The sequence below is a fragment of the Carassius auratus genome, chromosome 30 (assembly GCF_003368295.1).
Source record: "Carassius auratus strain Wakin chromosome 30, ASM336829v1, whole genome shotgun sequence".
Classification (NCBI taxonomy): domain Eukaryota; kingdom Metazoa; phylum Chordata; class Actinopteri; order Cypriniformes; family Cyprinidae; genus Carassius; species Carassius auratus.
Window position 1 is genome coordinate 9,869,468 of NC_039272.1, and position 21,445 is coordinate 9,890,912.

The window sequence follows — 21,445 nt, forward strand, 5'->3', positions numbered from 1 at the left end:
GCAAACTTGCTTTCAGTTCTTATTCACCTTAACCTCGTGGAATGCAACCTGACAATAAACATTGAAGCTGCCAGCAAGATGTTGTGATGGTGTAGCTCAAACTATTGGACTTGCAGACCATATTTCTGGCTTATTTAAGTACATGCTGTAGACAAAGACCACAAGCAAATTGCTACTCTGGGGTTTTGCTCAAAATAACACGATTTTGGCTTCTATGAGCGTCGCACAATCTACTAGGGCTTCCATATGTGAGCAAAATCTTTCAGCGAGATAATGGAGCATTTATGTGTAACAATATATCAACTTTACATGAATGTCCATTATGAGGGGAAAAATTATTAAACTGTGAGAAGATCACTTAGCGCAACTATTTAAACAATTTAACCATCTGTCAGCTGAAGTCATATGGATCAGAGCAGAAGAGTAAAATGACAGCCAATACCAGAAGACAGAAGCCACCCACCCCTTTCAAGGGTTTAACCTCAATAAGTCACATGTCATTTATAAGTGGCAATTCTAAAACATTTCTATCAACAACCAGACATGCAATATGCAATCATGTCAGTGAAAATATGAGTAACGAAAGCAAAATGACAATATTGCATATGAAAACATGCTTACAGTGAAGCTTTGCCTTCCACAGGAATGTGGCACACTTATTTGTCTGTTAAGAGATGTCCTTACATACACTACAACAGTTTACTAGATTACATCAAAATGAAAATGATAAATATCACAATATATCAACATATTTCTCCTACCTTTTCACATTTTCTGCGATTTATTCCTTACTCCATTTAAGCACATATAGGCTATGCCCCCTCCCCGTGGTGTGCTGTCACAGTGACACAGAAGGTCTGCAGACCCCAGACTTACCCTCTGAAAAGACCCACATGTAATAGGATTAGTCTCACCCCTCCCTTGTGCCACTTACAAACACAATGACCTCCCATGTTCTCTTTGATTGAGTCGCTGAATGGCCAGTTCAAGTGTTTATATTTCTGCCATCGTGTCATTCATGATTATTGATGTTTTCCTTCCTCACTTAAGAACAACTTCTTTAACAAAGCAAATGCAGATAATATAAAACACTTGCACACATTAAATATGCTGTTTGTTAATATGCTAATTTTGGTGCCAATTTGCATCCTCGATGAACCCAAATTTTGAGAAATGTCATGTTTGGGGGGAAATGGGTCTTTAAAATGAATGTTAATCATCAGGAGCTACTTCCTCCAGTCCAGTGGCAGGAAAGTGTCTGCAAACATTCTAAAGCCATTGAGACTGAGAAGAGCCATGAACAGCCTCATGATAAAGAAAGGAAGCTGTTGTGTTCTCCATTGAATTGACCCATATTAAAGACCCATAGAGAGGGATTAAAGCTATAGAGGACCATGTTTCTTTGATATTTATTACATAGGCACACTTACAGGCGTACTTGGCTTTATCCACAGCAGAGACACAATAATAAAAGCACTCCATTTGATAGTGTGACGGGAAACCCATGTGGCACTAGTTAAATCGAAAAAATGCGATCAACACTGGATTATTATCACAGTAAAAGTTCCATATTGCTAGAATAAAACATCCTTTCATATTAAAACAAACCAGATTTACCATCATCAAAATCAGACCTGTCAGGCATAGGTTTTAAAAAGAACAATAAAAAAAGATTAAAGATGTCTTATATGGCTAATAATGACCATTAAAATATGTGCTTGGGTCCCTTAGATTAATTAAAACAGTAATTTTGTTATGTTTATACTAGAACAAAACACTTCTCCAGCTTAGCCAAACAATGAGTTCAGAGCTCTGTAAATACATTCATAATAAAAAAAAAGAAATGAGAGAATATTTCAAAGAGAAGCGTTCCAACTCCAGAGTCCAACAGAATTTGTCACTCTGTGAGGGCGTTCTTTCAACTCCTCTTTGTTTTATCCATTAGGATCACATTACTGAGCTCTCTCGTCATTTAATAGAAGTGTTTATCATGGACATGGATGTGTTCATCCTGGAACTTTCCTTTACTTAATTCGCATACGCACACTTGACATACAAATCAAATGAGCTCACGCCATGAAGTGATTCCTGAAAAAAAAATAGGAATATCTCAAGAAATGAATGCTGCGGTCGGAGAACACTGACTGACAAATAATAAAGTCGGATGCCAACTGTGGAAACATGAATTAACTTGAGTTTTCTAAAGAAGCGCCGTACTGCCACTAATCACAGAGGTCTTGCTGAGAGCAGCCGTAAACGGGTTCACTCCAGCATGAGGTTCTGCCCTCAGGCCCACGACAGTGCTTAATAATCTACAGCCATCGATTATGTGGTGGACTTCATCTCTTCTTTGATCTGACAAATGTGATTCTTTATAACTTAAGTAATGGGTATCACTATTGACAAAAATATTCGAGTTGCCAAAATAAATAGATCTTGCTCAACAACATCTATTCATGGGACTGAACTTTTTGAATGCTAAAAAGTATGTTTTTTTTTAGTTAATGAGGCACTAGAAGTACAGGATACATTGTGGCTGTATTATTGTACCCTAGTTCACACAGGCTACTGTCAGATTGCCAACAAAGACTGGTTAATAGAGCAACAAATTTGAGCTTTAAAGTGCCTATAAGAAACTGATTCAGTAACCACTCGTTTTATAAATCCTTATTTGAGAAAATGTAGCACATTGAAAGGAAAGCAGTTTGATTCTAGAAGAAATCTGTCTACTACTGCTTGTTAATAATGTGAATGCAGATGGATATCAATTAGGGCAATCTACTCAAGGGCCATTTATACGGCAATGTTTTCAGCCAAAAACTGGAAACTTTTTATGAATTTTGCATCTTCGTTTACACGACAACGGCATTTTTGGGGACTGAAAATGCATATTTTAAAAAACGGGGTCGATAAAACGCCACTGTTGTCATTTCCGTGTAAACACCCAATATAGGGATCTTTGAAAACAGTGACATAATGCATGTACATGTTTTTTTATTTTAATTTTTTTGTAGTACGTGTTAGGTATGTATACATTAGCAATATGTGTCGATTTTAAAGGCAAGCGCTAACAAACACACACAACAATGTTGGAGTACAGGGTAATGTTGTTGCTTCTCAAGAGTTTGCTAATGCTTCTTTAGCAAAGTGTGGATTTACTTCACCAATATTACTATTAACAGCGGAGATGCATAATATACAGTACAACATATAATCGTCACTTCCCTACTGATACTGTTTACTTACAAGGTGACAGCGCCAACTATTGTCCCGGCATACGTAATGGCCAATGTAACTGTCTGATGAGCATTGGAAGTATTTGTTTACCAACCTTTATATTCCATTTCCCAAGTATCAAACACCTCCCTCCTTCCTCCAGGCCATATGGCTACAGATTACTGAACCGCCATATTAACTCATTCTAAAGCCTTGTGGATACAATCATACTGTTTGTATACTGTTTGACTGAGAAAAGAAATGGATGCTAATATCTATTTTAAAGACAATTGGCTGATTAATCTGTATATTGACAATTGTGGTCCAACCTAGCTATCAGTATCAGTCGACCTCCACAAAGTCCACAAAACCAAAATCCACAAAATACTGAATCCTGAATAAATAAGCTTTCCATTGATGTATGGTTTGTTAGGATCGGACAATATTTGGCTGAGATACAACTTGAAAATCTGGAATCTGAGGCTACATACATTTTTTTTTTTTTTTTTTAAATGAGAAAATCAGCTTTAAAGTTGTCCAAATGCAGTCCTTAGCTATGCATATTACTAATCAAGAATTACGTTTTTATATATTTATGGTAGAAAATTTACAAAATATCTTCAGAGAACATGACCTTTAATTAATATCCTAATGATTTTTGGCATAAAAGAAAAATCGATAATTTTGACCAAATATAATGTATTGTTGGCTATTGCTGCAAATATACCTGTGCGACTTTTTGTGGTCCAGGGTCACATTTAATTTCACATACTAAAATGTGTTAATTTTTTTAAACAGAAGTATTATGGTTTCATTTACAATATTCAGCAGCACAAATTATTACTAAATTGATGATGATAAAAATATTTCTTATTATAGCACCAAATCAGCATATTAGAATGGTTGCTGAAGTATCATGTGACACTGAAGTAAAAGCTGCTGAAACTTCAACATTGACATCTTAGGAATAAATTACATTTTAAAAATATACTAAAATAGAAAATAGATTAATAAAAATAATAACAACAACAACTAACGTTTAGTTAAAAATTCAGTAAAAGACCTATTCATTCTCTATGAAGCATGTTATAATGATTGCTTTAAATATCAAGAATGACTTTCAATTGTTTTTGGATTAAATTCCTTTTTCATTTTCAAACCAAACAGGACTATATATTAAAACGGTAAGGGTTTATAAAAATAAACACTAACCCATTCTAACTGGTAGCCCACTATTTGCCTTTTTAATGACTAATAAAAAACAAATAGAATACAGCTGCATCAGAATAATGTTATGCATCAGGCACCATGCTGTGCTACTGTCTGTGTTCATTGGTTGTACTCATATTTTAACATAAGGTAGCAGTATCTGGAGTCATACAGTCTGGAACCTTCCACACACCTGCCAGCTCTTTCAGACCTGTCAGCGAACACATGGAGAACGCCTGTCTGGCTCTCAGCTACAAAACAGTGTAAGAAACGTTCTTCACGTCTCACGAGTCAACAAGCACTTTGTGGTTTACAGCCCAAAATAGCAATTCAGTCTCAACTAACACAAACATCTTTGGATTTTTCCAGAAAGACTTGACAGGTGTTTTCAAAATGTGCCTTTGCCAGTTGTTCAGAAGGGTACGTTTACAGTAACCTACAGAAAATCTGAGCCATTCAAGGAAAGATTTTGACTTCAAGATCATAATATCCTACTCAAATGCTTTGAAAACTGCTTTTTTACCTAAACATACAGAACATACTTTTACCTGCTTGCCAACATAATATTTTTTGTTGCTTAAAAAAAGCCAAAACTGCAAAGCAGGGCCATATTTGTAGTCTAGCTGAGCATATGGTTGTCAGGTTTTAGTGAGGTCACCTCTAAGGAAGGATTCTTTAAAAAGAAATTCAACAAAGTTAAACAGATTTTGGCACTTAAAGGATTGACTTTAAGGATCAATACAAACAAACTTGCCACTTAAAGTATTCAAATGTTGTGAAACACTTACGGTGTGAAAGAAGTGAAAGAACTAAAACGGGAGGGGGCACTTCCCAGCCGAATGTGAGAGAAGGCCATGGGGGGTGGGCACAGTGGCAGTGCAATTTACGCAGATGTCAGAGGTGAGCCACTGTAGGAGTGAGACCCCCTCATTCAGATTCATTCATGCACTCTCCGTTCTCATTGAAGACAATGAAATGCACTTACAGGGGGCTCTAATATGTAAATGAAACCCTAGACAGGGTACAATTCATCAAGTACCCATACTTGCCATAAAGACCAATATAGTGATGGCCAACCACAAATGAATGGCTGTTTTCAATGTGATTTACAATGATGCCAATACGGACTGAAATAGGGCAGTAATGAATGGAAGGATTTTCAATGGAAGCTCTAAATCTGATTATTTTTGGGCCCTTTATTGGTAATGCATCTGGTTATGTTGTTTTAGTCTTTGATCAGTTCTAAAAACAAAAACAAAAAAACATATATTGCTGGATATTGGTTGTGTTAAGTTTAGGTTTTTCACTTCGGATAAAACATTCAAACATCCAAAAAAAAAGAAAAGGCAATTCATTTACTTGCCATTTTAACCTAAGGTAACACTGGAAACCAGCTGTGTTTCTAGCCTTTCAAACTGGGGTACAGGCAGCCCAATTAAACAATGTGTCCCCATATTTTGAAACTCTAATGTAATACTAAACGATACAAGTAGATGCGAATTATGTTGTTAAATGGATTGTAGGTAAACCACTACAAATGATTCAGTGCATGAGTGAACTGTCCAAATGAATCAAACTGAATCACAATCACTTTCAGACCTTTCTGCAAACTTGTTTGGATCGGTAGTGATCTGGCATCGCTGAAGTTCTGATCCTAAAAAAACTCATGGAAAACACAACAGGATTGCTGAAATGCCAAGAATTTACAGTGTAAATAAGTTAACCACAACACATCACAGCATTTGGGGGAAGTCGTGTAATGGGATTTTATGTGTAATGGGATTTTGCCATCACAGGGGGAAGTCGTGGCCTAGTGGTTAGAGAGTTTGACTTTTGAGTTCGAGTCTCGGGCCGGCAATACCACGACTGAGGTGCCCTTGAGCAAAGCACTGAACCCCCAACTGCTCCCCGGGTGCCCACAGCATAAATGGCTGCCCACTGCTCCAGGTGTGTGTTCACTGCTGATGGGTTAAATGCAGAGCACAGCAAAATGCAGAGCAAAAAAATTACTTCAGCGATGCCAACACTTCTTTGAGTGTAGGAAATGCTAATAGTCTGCTTTAGTCGCATCTATTTCTATAAGATGTAAAAAAATATATATATGTATTTAATACAAGCAGAGATCCATTCAAATGTGTCCCCATTCATCTCTGAACTTTGGCCATCATTCGTTTAACAGATAACCGCACAGGCAAAATTTATGTAAACCACCTAATGTCAACCATACAAAGACAAATATTTGGATGCTCTACATCACATCCAGAAGCTGTAATCTTCTCTATGAGGTGGGCTGTCTTTCCTTACTCTTTGTTTAATGGTGCAGTATGAGATGCACAGATGTAATCCTCCAGAAGAGAATTTGATCTAGAGGGGGCGGGTTGGTTCAGTCCTGTGGTCTCCCCACTGGATGTGCCATGCATTGCTGTTGGGCGGTGTGCCAGATGCTGTGCAGCTTAACCCAAAAACAACAACTGTACCACAACCCACTGACACTCCCCTGCTTCCAGTCTCCCCATTCTCTCTGAGATGCACAATTACGGTCTTTTTTTAGACCATACACACTGCTGTTCACTTTTTCCAGGATGACCACTCTGCTTCAGTGCACTAGGATGCTGCTCATGGATCATGCGTGAAAAGATATTTAATGTATGAAGCATTAAGAAGAAAAAGAATTGGTATTTTCATGATCTATAGCTACCTACCATGAAGTGACTATGGAGAAACCAAGCAGGTCAGTAGCATTCTAATGCACTGTGGAGTTTACAGGGCACAAAATAATTATTGTCATATGAATTTGAAACTATGCAAATAAAAAAGGATCACATGACAGGCCGATAACCTTTAAGATGGATGATGAATAAATGCCTCCAAATGTACAATGTCATAATGCAGACTGGCACTACTAGTTAAGGCTTCTGGCTTGGAATATATATATAGCCTTTTTTTTTTTTTTTTTTTTAAATGAACATAACTTAGAATTTGAGAATATTACACAAAAAAAGAGTCAAGATGGATCTTGTCCAGAAGTTTGACCATCATGATCAGCTTACATCTTGTTTCTTACCTTATATGGTACCTCTGAAATACATGTTGCATTTAAAGTACACAATAAGAAACAGGTCATTAGATCACATTAAATCACTGGATATTTTTGCTTTTCCCAGAGGTATACGAACAATGGTACAATGGTAATGTGAGGTCTAAACGCTGACTGCCATGACTGACAACAGAGTGAAATTCTCCCACCTCAGCAGAAACAGACACAAACAAAGGGAGGAGACCTCCATAAGTGAACGCATCAGATGGAGCACATAACTGTCAGCCAAACAGTAGCCTAATGCACATACACGGATGTAAAGAGATGCATTAAAACACAGGTAATGCATACTCACACTTCAGGTGAATGGATGAGAACTATGTGTACACAACACAGACAGGCATATCACTATGTCCACAAGTAGCTAGCAAAATTGTGCATTAATTTATTATATATATATAAATCAACTTACAGTATGCCAAGGCTGCAGGTTTTGGATTCAGGGAAAATTATAAGGCTAATCTCTTCAATGGCACTCTTTCATATGCTTTATTGTTAAATAACATGTATAATTACGATAGCACTAGTAATAGTAGTCAATCGAATGATATTTGATGTCAACATGGCAGTACCCATGGGGTAAACCATTCCATAGAGAACTTTTTTTTTCTCTAATCTTATGAATAATGTAAATGTACACAATGAAAATAATTTTTTACCAATTTCTCAAGCTGTTCGTCTTATTTATTTAATACATAAATAAATAAATGACCACCGAGTGCACAAATTAGCTAAAAATCAGTACCCAAATTACTAACTAACCAGTGCTGAAACCTAAGAATGCTAACTTACTCATTATTAAAAGTAGGTAGTTTCACAAATGTAAGGTTAATAACTTAACTTAACAGAGGAAAAGCAGTGATTTTTTTCCGTTATAATGACAGATACAGTAACACTGTTGTTTAGTAGTAATAACCCATTATGTATAACGCAGCATACTGTAGATGTCCGTTAGACAACATTTGTCCATGAATGTCTCGGCACAGACAGCCAGAAGGCAAAAATGCGAAATGAATTTAGTCAAGGGAGACTCAGTGAAGCTATAAAGTATATAAACTAAAACTTACCCTCCGTACAACTGCATTAAACCGTGTTGGCAGACTGCATTCCCATTACTAGAAGAAATTTTAATCCAAATCAATGAAATCCGATTCACAAGTCGAGTGATCTGGGAAAGAGGAGCCTTCCACATGCACACCGAACAGCTGAACTTTTTTCGTCTGAGTGTTATTGTGAAAAAACCGCCTCCCTTTTGGTCAACTTTGACAACTCTTTCACAAAGGATGCAGCAGTAACAGTAAAGGCTCAGTTTTAACACATGCACGCGATTCGCAGTGGGGAATGACGCAGGGAGTGGGCGGAGCATCACCGCTGCTGCTGCTGCTGTTCAATTAGCTGCTGCTGGATCTGTCTATAAACACAGAGCAGTTGTTAAATGCCTCGAGGTAAATTGATCTTTTAGAGCCATATTAGGCAGTTTAAAGGTTTAAAAACGACTTCAAGTGGAATTACAATTTCATATTCAAACTGAGAGCCCACTGTGAAATGTTAAGAGGTAATCACTTTTAAAAAGTTATTTTACAAAATGTATATTAATCTGTTATATTTTGGTTTTATCATAACAGCAGTTAATTAGTTACGGAGATTTATTTGTTAAAATGAATTGCTCCAATTCATTCAATTCAAGTAGTCCTACTTATATAAGTGAACAAACTTAAATATAAGTATATTTCTGTCAATATAATCTACAATTACTAAAACTCTGAATCATAACCTCTGGAAATCCCCAGATGAGATTTGTCCGGGCATGGCAAATCAGATCATAAAAACCAAGATTTAAGACTCCCAACTCCTTTTCGGACCAGACTTGTCCTGTCTTTAGTCTCATTCAGTGTCCTCACAAACAGAATCAATGCCTCGAAGCTTAAATAAACAAAATACCTTGTTAAAAGCAGCAACTCTTTTGTGAGGAACTGTATGTTCATCGCAGAAAATGTATGAAGGGAATTCTTTTTCAGGGCTGGCAGGAAATTTCACAAATGTTTGTATCAAACAGGAACGTGAAAAATGTCTCAGAACAAAAAACTGCTGCGATATTTTTGTTTGCTCTCAAACACAATTGCATGCGAACATCTCTATTTATGATTGAAATCCTGATTAGAAATGTTATGATTAACACAGGGGCTGTAGATTTGTTAGCTTTGATTTTACTTGATTACAGTTATGTCTTATATCAGCATATAATATTCATTATTATTCATTCATTATTCACTTTTTTGTAGTACCACTGATTGGAGGTGGAGAATTATAAAATCATTGTTTTACAAACCTTGGATTTTTTTTACATTTAATATTCAGAAGGCTGTTCTGCAGATGAAATACTGTACTCTTCAACTGCAGGAATCCATAGAAACAATGGGGTACACAGGCATTCTTGGGCCCAGGTGGTTTTGATTTGGGAGGCGCTTATGTGCCTTTAGGTCATTTATTATTTCAAGGGAAGTGAAATTAACTATGAAGACAATGTTGCACTTTCAGACTGCTGGACACCCACAGATTGACCACAGGTCATGCCAAGTCGAGCAGACACTTTTTGGAAAGATGTAGTAAAAGGAATTACAGAAATGGAATAGACATTAATGCAAAAGAAAAATGACATCACACCTTGAGAGAGTACTCTCCCCTAGATTTTATGTCTACATTTTGTTTTACTTCCAGATTGTATTGAAATAATTAATTTAACACAAAGCAATCACCCCCATGAGTTCATGCTGTAGACCTACTCCTCAAGTTGCAACTACAGTACTCTCAGTTATGTCTCACGAAATTTCCACATTTCAGTTCTTCAAAAAATTCCCTCCAATCTCTGCCAAATTAGAAAGTGTTGGCTTGCAGCAGTGTTCAGGTCATACCAAAAATGTTCAATTGGATGAATGTCTCAGCACAGACTGAACCATTCCTGAATTATAAGCTTATTTAAACCATTCCATCATACTTTTATGTGTGTTTGTGCGTGTGTACTATTGCACTTTTAGATTTGTATTTTTTTTTTCACAAAGTAATCATCACCATTACATTTCAGAGGTTATATACATAGGTTTATTTTTTTAAATCATCACTATTGAATTTCAGTGGTAAAATGAAGGAATTATTTAATTTATTTATGGCATTAATGACTGTAAATACTTAATAAAAATAAAAAATGTGTGTCTTAGTAGTGGCATGCCATTTAGTATCTAATGTTGTCACTTGATATTGAAAAAAAAATCTAAATCATTAACATAAATCTTTTTATTTATGTTCATGCTTTTTAAAATCAAATTTATATAAAGGGGACTACAAAAAGTATATTCTGATCTGTTGGTAGTTATGAAACTAAGACTGATATTTATTTTTGCAGTCAAGGAGTTTAACACATAACTGTTAGGTCTGCATAAGAGCTTTGCCAAAACAGATAAACAAATCATAAATATTTCCAGTGTTGGTAGGCTACAGCGAATAAGGGTTTACTGTGTATCGAATCTTCACAGCACATATTTCATAACACTGCCTAGATTCTTATCTGTGATGCAAACAGGAGCCAGCATCACATTTGCAGCTCGCTTGATAATAAGCAGTTCTTGCTAATCTATAAATCATATCGACCACACTTTCATGAACTTACGAGTTAATTTTCTGAGACACCAAGTATAGCAGAATTCTGTCAGCTAGCAGGGTGGACTGTGTTTTAAATCAGCAAAGACGTTGGATAAGTCAACGTAATCACAAGCTTCCAAGCCTCAACATTTCCCGACGGGAATATGCATGTCAAACACTTTCCCTTTAAGGAAAAGACAGAATTTTACATAACTATGAGTCATCATTGACAATGCCAGAGCAACATGTTTCAACCATATCGAAGGATGAAGGTGTTATGCTCGCTTCTGACCCCTTGGCTGAGCATTTTCTTTCAGTGTTAAGAGATGAGCCAAGCTGAAATATTAGTGCAGTGAGGCTATTGCGCAAGCAGACATAATAAAACCTTCCACCACAGCTGCCCAGATGGCCAAACGTCTGCAGAAACCAGACAGCACACCAGGCCAGACACGAGAATAGACCGGACACTCAACACTTTATGTTGGTGGTAAACAAGCATCCACTGCTTTGGGAGAAGACTGAATGTAAAATGACCAAAAAGGAAAGAGCGTGTGAATACAAGAACCCTGACATAAGAGAAACTCTGTTCACCAACTTATGTGGAATAAAACTGTGTTTACTCTCAACAGGATAAACACAAACCTATTCTCAATGAGTGTTTCGGATCTGGGGGTTTTCCATCTAGAATTATAGCAATGATGTATACATACAAATGGATAGTTAGCGATTTAGAAGCCCACATACATTCATTTACATAGCTGAAATGCTCATTAGCGGTTGTTTGAATGACTTCAAATGCTTAGTTTAGGAAGTATATACCTCTGTGCTTCGGAAATGCAACATGGATGAAGATGGGCTGCAGTTGCTTTGTATTTTATTTTTTAAAGCTTAATGCTTATTAATCAATGCATGTTGCACCAAATCAGCATATTAGAGTGATTTCTGAAGGGTCACGTGAGACTTCCAATAGGAAGGCAATGTAAATTGTACTAATATTTCACAATGCTACTGTTTTGGTTTACTGTTTTACCGCCTTGGTGAGGATACGAGACTTCTTTCAAAAACATTTTCAAAAAAAGTGACCAATTCCTGAAGATTGAACAGTTGTATATATCTGTTAGTCATACAAAATTAATTTACATGAAATTCAAATAAAACAAAAAAAACAATTGCTTTAGTAACTTATATTTGCAGGTGTCCATTTTTTTGACATTTGTCTGAATTTGTCTCCCATATGTGATAAATGAAAAGTAATTGAACAAATTGCAACTGATGAATCAAATGAAGGAATTGCTTTCTTCACAAAATAAATAACAGACGATGTTTGAGGCACTTTCAAGACCGTAGTTTATTTCATGGGAATAAGAAAGTATATACATTGGGGTCCCTTTATAGTGAGTCCTAAAGCTACACACACAATTTTAATTTTCTTTCCCTCTGAGACACTTTTCAGACACTTTCAAAAAATCCCCCATGTCTTAAGTCGACTCTTTGAAACAATTGGTGGATTTCCCAGACCATCGCTACATACAATTAACCATTGTGAAGCAAGCATTCACCATCATTCTGAACGAAACAAACAGCACAACAAAAGCATCTTGATTTTTTAATTATTGCTATAAAAAGGAATACAAATCAACATAATGACAGTAACTAAACATTGAAATATGATGACTGAACAAAGGCTTGTGTAAGAAAACTAAATTAAGACATGCTTGTGCTAGCTTTTACATGCCAGGCAAAATAAAGATTGATGCAGTTTGCTCATATGGTATGCAGTATGAAACTATACAGATTCAACTAGATTGTGACCGAATGCCAATCCATCCTACAGTATCTCCAATCAGCTAATTATAATAAAATAATATCAAAAATATACTGACTTGAAAAAATGGAGGAATCTGCTCTTACTTATAAAAGTCACATTTTTGAAAGTTATGAATTATTTTTAAATCCCATGTTTGTTTAGAAGTGAGAGTACACTCACTCCACTATAAAACTTCCCTTAAACCTTGAGCACTTTTATATGTCAGTGGGAAAATGTCTAAAGAAAATGAAGCTGTATGCCTTATATATCTTTATTTTTTGGGAGCACGGGCTTCTAAGAATTAAACCAACTCTTGTGGTTGTCAAATTGAGTTTCTGGTAGCATGATTAGTGTTTGAGGCCACCGAGGAATATACAACCAATTTCTGAATCTAGCTCCATTAATGCCACGTCACCAAGAGCTACAGAACATACTGCACCTTGAGAGCTATGCATCCTGTAACCAATCTCAGGCACATAGAAACACACTGAAATCAATCCGAATCACCACAATAAATGTGTGAAGAGGTAGAGTTTGAAGTTGTGGGGTGTTACGGAACAGAACAGAAAGAATCGAGGGAATCGGTGGGAATGGCAGGAATCAAAAAATAATCAAAAGAATAATAAAAAGATTTTCCATTCCCTAAATTTGCATTTACTAGCAATCAAAATGCTGTTTGATTCTTTTGTTTCAGTAGTGTGAATGTGACAATCTTTTAACACTAACACTTGCCACAAAAAACTAATCTGTCCTTTTTGGTTTCTTTTCAGGCTTCATTATTAGAATAAAGACAAATTTAATAAAAAAATAAAAATAAAATGACAATACACTGCAGTGTACTTTATTTCTTGAGCAGCTGTTGAGTCGTACCATATGCAGATTCATCCGTTTTAATTAAATGCACAAAACTGATAACAAATCAAGGGGAAAAAATATATCCTTGCTTAATTCTCCAATTGTAAAATCTGCTAGGCACCCAACACAGATGTCCAGACAAAAAAATAAAAATAAAAAAAAATAAACACATTTTGTGTGCCGATGCAAATGGTAAACGCTCCAACAGTCCACGGTGGGAAGGTTGCCAAATGCATGATTCAACTGACCAAATTATTCAACAAGGACAAAATAAAGTGGTCCCCTTATCAGAAAACAGAGAAATCCAATCAAAGATCTTGTAGAGAGATTAGCGAGGAAGGAATATCTACAAGGACTCCATTTGGACACACCAGGTCTACCGATTCTCAAAGCTGATCTTACATGTGAACTGCTTCATTTGGTGAAGGCGGCCACCACGGCCCACAGCAGATCATTGGTGTTGTTCTTCATGCTCTCGCCCTCAGGCTCCAGGTCCAGCAGCTGCCGTACTCTCTTCATGGCCAGATCATACTGGTCATCCAGCAGTGGGGCGAACGCGTTCTCTAGTACGTCAGAGGAATGGGCGAGGAATATAAGGGCCAGAATACGCTTGTCCATTCGGTGAGGGTCATTCACCCACTTGTCCAATACGGCCTCCTGCACCTTCTTAATAATGCGCTGCTTAATATTATTATTGGTAAGGGGGTGTGTAGTCATGTCGAATAGAAGAAAGTTTTGTTTCTCGGTGGTGAGGACGCCCTTCTCTACCAGGTTCTTAGCCAGGCGCTCTCGAACGTTACGCAGCTGATAGTGAAGCTTCAATGGGTTCCATGTCTCACCTGCAAAAGACAAGCACTTTTAGTACCAAACACACTTACATTCACTTCATCTGACACAGACAGAGATTAAACTAAATCTCTCATAGTCAAAATGACCACTAAAATATAAAATAAATCAGGCATAAGATGTACAGCTCCCATGAGGCCTGTATTTTTGTGACATTTCATTGTAAAGGAAAGAGATTAAATTGAACAAATGAAGCCTGACTGCATCTTGTACAGGTGTTGTCAACGTTTGAATGAGGAATTTATAAAATCAGAAATGTAAATAAAATAATTTTTCATAACTATTCAGACAATGCCAGCACAAGGTAAGATCAGATACGAACGCATTCCTTGATTGGGCCACACTGTTCTTGAAAATACCTTTTTTTTCTGTGTGATGGCTAGACAGCTAGACATATAATTACATACAGTACAATAAATAAAATAATTAGAATGATTAAGGACTGCAGTGCACCATTATTAAACTCCCAGTTGATATCAATAAGCTTGTCACATTTAAATGATGGCTGATAACTAATAATTGGCCAATATATTGATTCTACACTACTATGCCTAAATTAAAAAAAATTAAATGGCAAAAATGCAAGTGAATTCAGGCATAACAACATTACAATGTGCAGTGTGGGCATTCATTTTAAGATTTGTTAAAGATTGCATTTAACACTGGCATTACATTATTAATGTTTTTAATTATTTAATTTTGAGATTAAGAAACTTAAAAACAAATAAAAAATGGTCATGCACAAATAAATACCCAATATCAAGCAATTTAAAAAGATATCATTGCATTATGCATCATTATGCTAGTTTTCAAGTAATCACTTTTTTAGTGTAGTCCCATTTATTGATAGCTGCTCCTACAGGATTATTACGTTATATAGTTTTTTAATAGTTTTTCTTTAAGATTTTAGCAGCTTGCATTCTTGTCGCTGACATTAATTTTGAATGCAGAAGTCATGCAACAGTTCCTCGAGCGAGTACCACCAACCGACATTTGGTCGGCCCCTGTGCTGAAGCAGAGAAGCACAGACATCTCAGGATCAAAGCAGACTGTGGTAGAGCATTTGCTAGTCATCATCGTGCAGTAATTTATGGCTGTGATCTAATTCTGAGCACATTTTTATACACTTTCTAGACGAAGACGGCAGCTCCTTCTCTCAGATGCTTTGATCTCACCCTTTGACCCTTTGGCTCACCATGCTGAGACATTTCCAAATGAGCTCATAGGTAACAGAAATCGCTCTCAAAATCCACACTCTGGACACAAGAGAGTCTGGATCCCGCATTTTTATGTGCACCAGGCACAGTACATTTGGAGGGTAGCAATGGTTAAAATGATCCAATTTAATACAAAGTCATGTAATCTAATTACACTACTATTCAAAAGTTTGGGGCCAGTAAGATCTTGATTCTTGAATAGAAATTAATGCTTTTACTCAGCAAGGATGTGTTGAATTGATCAAAAGAATTTTATAATTTAAAAAAGATTCTAAATACGAATAAATACTGTTCATATCAACAATCAGTTTATAAAATAATCCTGAAAAAAAGTATCATGGTTCCCACAAAAATATTAAAGTAACAGTTCACCCAAAAAAGAAAATTACTGTGTATTCTAGGTGTATATGACTTTCTTCTTCCAGACAGACTTAAATAAATAAAAAAAAAATAAAAAAAATAAATGTGTGGGGTGGTGTTGGCGCAGTGGATAAGACACATGCCTTTGGTGTGAGAGACCTGGGTTCGAATCCACTGTGAGACACCGATGTGTCCCTGAGCAAGACACTTAACCCCTAGTTGCTTCAGAGGTGTGCAACCTCTGACATATATAGCAATTGTAAGTGGCTCTGGATAAAAGTGTCAGCTAAATGAATGAATGTAAATGTAAATAATTGAAAAGTCTGAGAAACTCAAATGATCTGTGCAAACCTCACCACTGAGTAACTCTATCCAGCTCTGCACGGTTTCGGGCGGTTGAGTGTCTTTTATGTGTTTCAGAGCCTCATCCAACAGCACATCCCCCGTCGGAGCATCAGACTTACATATAACCTAAAAAAAATGTAAAAAAAGAGAAGATACACGTCACTGAACACATTATAACACCCCAATGCACAAAGCACCACTAACATCAAGGCAGTGAACTCAAGAGGATAAAATCATGTGAAGGAGATGAACTACTTCAACTGAAGACCAAAGAGTTTTCCCTCATATATTAAATGTAATGCATTTTCCAGGGACACATCTTAGCTAGGTTTAATAATAAAAGTTCTCACTTACAACAGCCAACACCAACCGCAGAAAACAGCGTCCTGACACACAATTAACATCAAAGAGCTCCCTCTAGTGGTAGAAAGTGACCTACGCAATTGTAAATGTACTGACACCAGAGTCCTGAATCTTACCTTCCGGGCAAGTAGGCTTTTCCTCCTCATGCCACAGGCCTCCAGCTGCAATCTCCCTCTCAAGGCCAGCTCAATGAGCATGCAGCCCCGCAGGCCTGATGAAATGCAGTCATTCCAAAAGGAGGTGTAGCCCTTGGACAAAAACAAAATGAAGAAAGTCAGTATACATCTCCCATCGAAATGTAGAGCTCCAAAGTAACTAAAACTTCCAACTAATTGTTTTTTGAACAAAGAAAAATGTACAAATACAGTTTACAAGATGACTCAAAATCATAAACACTACTAATATGGACGCCAGTTGTTTTATGTGAAGACCAAAGGATCATACAAGGATCTAATTTAAGTTGGAACAAATGAGAAGCAAACCCCACTCCAAAAAAGTGATCTGTAATTTGAATATATATATGTATGTGTGTGTGTGTGTGTGTGTGTATACGTGCAAGATGGCTAGTTGTGGTTAGAAAAAAAAGTATGGCACAAACTAAAAATTACATAGGCATAAACGGGCGTAACAATAACAATAATTCGTTTTAATAATTAGTCACAATTCATGTTGGACTACAACACAATGTAAATCAGTAGATTTCACCTTTTGTTATTCTTCAGCTTCTTGTGAGGTGTGGCCTGAACTGAATTCATCAATTAAAATTGTGAATTTCTCCCGACTCTGTGCAGTGTCATGGTTAGCACTGGATGAAGTGAGCAATGGATCTCTCCAGTATTAACAAGGCCTGCTTTGTGAGGTCCAGTCTCCTGTCCCAGAGGCCAATAATGGGAAACAACAGGCCTCTTTCAATGAGCTAGCAACACAGGCAATGCTCTGCACGTGAAGTGGAGTGCATGCAAAAAACTCAGAGCGATAGAAGCACGATGTTATATCATTCTGTGTACTCAATGACCTGTATCATAGCAGTTCATCTTGCACTGTCAAGGTCATTCAAATACAGGAAGCATGTGGATTTTGAATGGAAGTGTCAAACAAAAAATCATATCTAACTTTGCCAAATCAAAGCACAAAGTCCTGGGACAAATGAAAAAAACTGAAAATGATGTCATCATTTACCCAACCACATCTCAACTGCCCCCCTTTGATTACTGACATTACTAGAATGACAGACTGCAAAGATACAAGTATGGCAAAGTCTGAATGACTTCAGTATCTTATCTTTTCAAAAAATAAGTAATTACAATGAATGCATTCAACAATTAAAAAATAGCTTCTTTAAAGAACACAACAGTCAGCCTCAAACAAGTCTGTCATAGTTCTCTTGTTGACACTGTACACAAGTCCTCTGTCACTAGAGTAAACTAGATACTTGAGATCTGATAACAGCATAAAAGCTCACTAAGAGCTGACATGCGGGCAGACAATCATGATAAGGGCTCAGTAGGCAAATGCAGCTGTATTTAAACATGGCACAGTCACAACTGCTGGAGGAGAGGAACCACATGCAAAATAGACCTCTTTTTACTTCACAGTAGATCAATGCTTGATGTCATCTTATGATAAGTCATCTTTTCTTGTTGGTTTAATGTGGTTAGACATGCAATCAGGATTAAAAATGTCAAGGTGGCCAGGTAAAATGACCCAGACGGTGTCCTTGTAGATGTATTGTGAAATATTATTAACAATTTAAGATCATGGTTTGGTGTTTGCTGCTCAGAATGATTCACATTACCCCAAAATGCATTAATGTGATGTAATAGGGTAACACGCCTTTAATTGCATGACAATCAAGTACAATATCTTTTATTTTTTTCTTTTGGAGTAAAATATGGCCTACACATGTTTCTGACAGGTTCTGTGAGATTCTCCCAAACAAGCAACAGAACCGAGAGTCAATGTTTCTGTAAATTCTGTGCCACCCATAAGCATGAGCATACTGTAGAAACTGGGACATGTTCAGTTAAGCCATTTATCCTTTCTGCTGCTTTCCATGCAGATAAGCAAATCTTAAGTGAGGCATATTCAATAACTGAACATGGCAGGGATTAAAGACCTTCTGTAATAATCTTCTTGTACACTGCTGTTAAAAATAAAAGGTAAGTTATCGACCACCCTTGCAAAACTAACCTAGTGAACAAACTCTAAAGTGTATAACACTTCCATGATCAATGTGAAATACTCAATAGCTCATAAACATCTATCCATGACAACAGGGAAAGAAACTATACAAATTTAAAACATGACCCTTTGCAAATCTCTGTTGTAGGAAAAAAAAAATGAGTTGGCTCAAATTTTTGACATGTACAACAACCAAAGACCCACTGTTTTAGGTCTGTGGGCAAAGAAATCCAAAGACATACAGCCCAAATAAAACTGAATAATACTGAAAAGCTGATGTTGAGAGTATAACTGAAAGCAGACAGTAATTTGACAATGAGGCCAGACAATGAGGTAGGTGCAATTAAACTACTTACTATAAACCTTCATTAAGGCTCAGTCAACACAATAACAGCAGGCATCTCACAACTGGCTAATTTTAGGCTTCTTTCCCTTTACACAGTCATATCAGTCAATTCAACGTTGTGGTTCTATATTGATTTGGGACCTTTCAATGACCCATGCCTTCCATATTGGTGACGTCCCTCATAATGAATGGCTATAATCACAATGGAATACTAGCTTACTACTCACAGAATACTGTTCATTACTCACTGTATACTTGAAAAGCATCATTCCACGAAAAAACAGTAGTATGGCTACACCATTATCACATGCCCTCATCACATTGAAGCAAGTGATGTCATTATCAGGACAATAAAAACTTTGGTTACATTTTATTTTAAGGTGTCCTTATGGTGTTATGGTGTAATTATACATTTAATACGGAGTAATATTAATTAACTACATGTACTTACTACAGGGTCAGGGCTGGGATTAGAAGTTTGGCTTAAGGTTACTTGCATGTAATTATGCATAATTTATTGTTGCTGGTATAATAATAGTAAGTATATGTAACATGTAACAAGGACCCCTTAAAATAAAATGTTACCAAAACTTCTTATCAGAGGTCTCAAGACCTGTGTTTCAGATAAGACAGACATGGAGAACCGCCACAAAAGAAAAAAAAGAAAAACATATATATATATATATATATATATATATATATATATATATATATATATATGGATTTGTTCCAAAATGCTTCTTGTTATGACTATGTTAAGCATATCTGGATGTTTCTTGAGAATGTGTACATGTGTGGGCGATGTGTGACAAGGACAGGGGTCCCAGTGGGGGATGAGTGCATTTAAGCAACAAACATGCATCTTTTGATTTGTATTAATATATACACATTTGCTTCAAATTCATACTTTTATCAGATACATATTGTATTTAAAACTTTCATATTCCACACCTTTGGCTACCTTATGCTACACGAACAGACTATAGTTGTATATTACGGAGTTAAATTGATTAGTCTGTTTTTTTAACCGATGTAGTTAACTATTATTTGTTCTGACAGTCTGGTGGGCCAGAGAAACAACTTATAATGCAGTTCAATGCAAGCTAAAAGCTAACGTTACATTGCATCACAGCAATCATGTGGCTGACTTTAACTCAAAACGTCAGCAATTTATTTAAAAACAAACGGGCTGAAATAATAATAATAATAATAATGAACAACCATATTGTTTTCAGCTCCTTCTTTTTTTAAAGAGCTCAATTATCAACTGGGAGCGATTGTGGTGAGTGAAGAAGAGATAAAGGGCTAAACATCGACTACAGTCAACTAATGTTACTAATCAAAATAAAGCAAAACAGCAACAACCTCGCGGTCTTTCAAGCCCAGCAGCAGTACTTCCTCCATCAGGGTCAGTCTGGTTTCCTTGGAATCACCGGTGTCATCTTCGTCCGGCTCGTCTCCCCGGCGGGGCTCGTAGTCCTCGTCGCCGGATCCGCGGTCTCTGTCTGCGGCCGCAGCGCTGCGCGAAGCCTCGGTGCGTCTTTGCACCAGGCCGGAGCTCCGCTGGGTCAAAGTACTCATCTCTCAAACACTGAATCTAAACCTCCTTCCCAGACAGCTCCTGTCTGAGAAAAGACTGACTTATTCAGTCCGATGCATAAATGATTCCTGGGGTGAATTAGGGGAATGAAGGTGCAAATCGGGGTTTGTTTTGGAGAGGGGCCCCTCGCGATCTCTACCGCGGAGCGTCGCCGATTCCGTCAGGTTTAATATGGCGACCAGCCGTGACAAGAAGAGCAGTGGATGTGGCATCTCGACACTCAGGTTTGATCTCGAAACCCGGAGGGGCTACATACCAAGACAGAATTGTTTGAGCATCTCGGTGCGTTAGGTAGCACCAGGGTAATATAGTAATATAGTTTAATAAAACCAAAACCATTAGAAAAAAAAAGAAAAAAAAAAAAAAA

The 21,445-nt window shown here is 36.9% G+C and overlaps 2 protein-coding genes across 3 annotated transcripts in view; both read right to left on the reverse strand.

The window, feature by feature from the left end:
- LOC113049140 (PDZ domain-containing protein 2-like) overlaps nucleotides 1-8,819 on the reverse strand; it is a 68,285-nt gene extending 59,466 nt beyond the window's left edge. The window contains exon 1 of one of the 2 annotated variants that reach the window (XM_026211202.1): nucleotides 8,590-8,819. The gene's annotated coding sequence lies outside the window, so the exon portion shown is untranslated. Of the gene's footprint in view, nucleotides 1-761; nucleotides 996-8,589 lie in introns of those variants that run through there. The other variant, XM_026211203.1, reaches the window with a different exon arrangement.
- A 3,662-nt stretch (nucleotides 8,820-12,481) lies between these two features.
- Nucleotides 12,482-21,279, reverse strand: LOC113049141 (Golgi phosphoprotein 3-like). The gene is made up of 4 exons (XM_026211207.1): nucleotides 20,844-21,279; nucleotides 17,068-17,199; nucleotides 16,600-16,714; nucleotides 12,482-14,659 (listed from the first exon to the last, which is right to left on the reverse strand). The coding sequence occupies exons 1-4, from the start codon at nucleotides 21,057-21,059 to the stop codon at nucleotides 14,235-14,237; spliced, it is 888 nt and encodes a 295-aa protein (XP_026066992.1). The 5' UTR covers nucleotides 21,060-21,279; the 3' UTR covers nucleotides 12,482-14,234.
- Nucleotides 21,280-21,445: the final 166 nt, after the last annotated feature.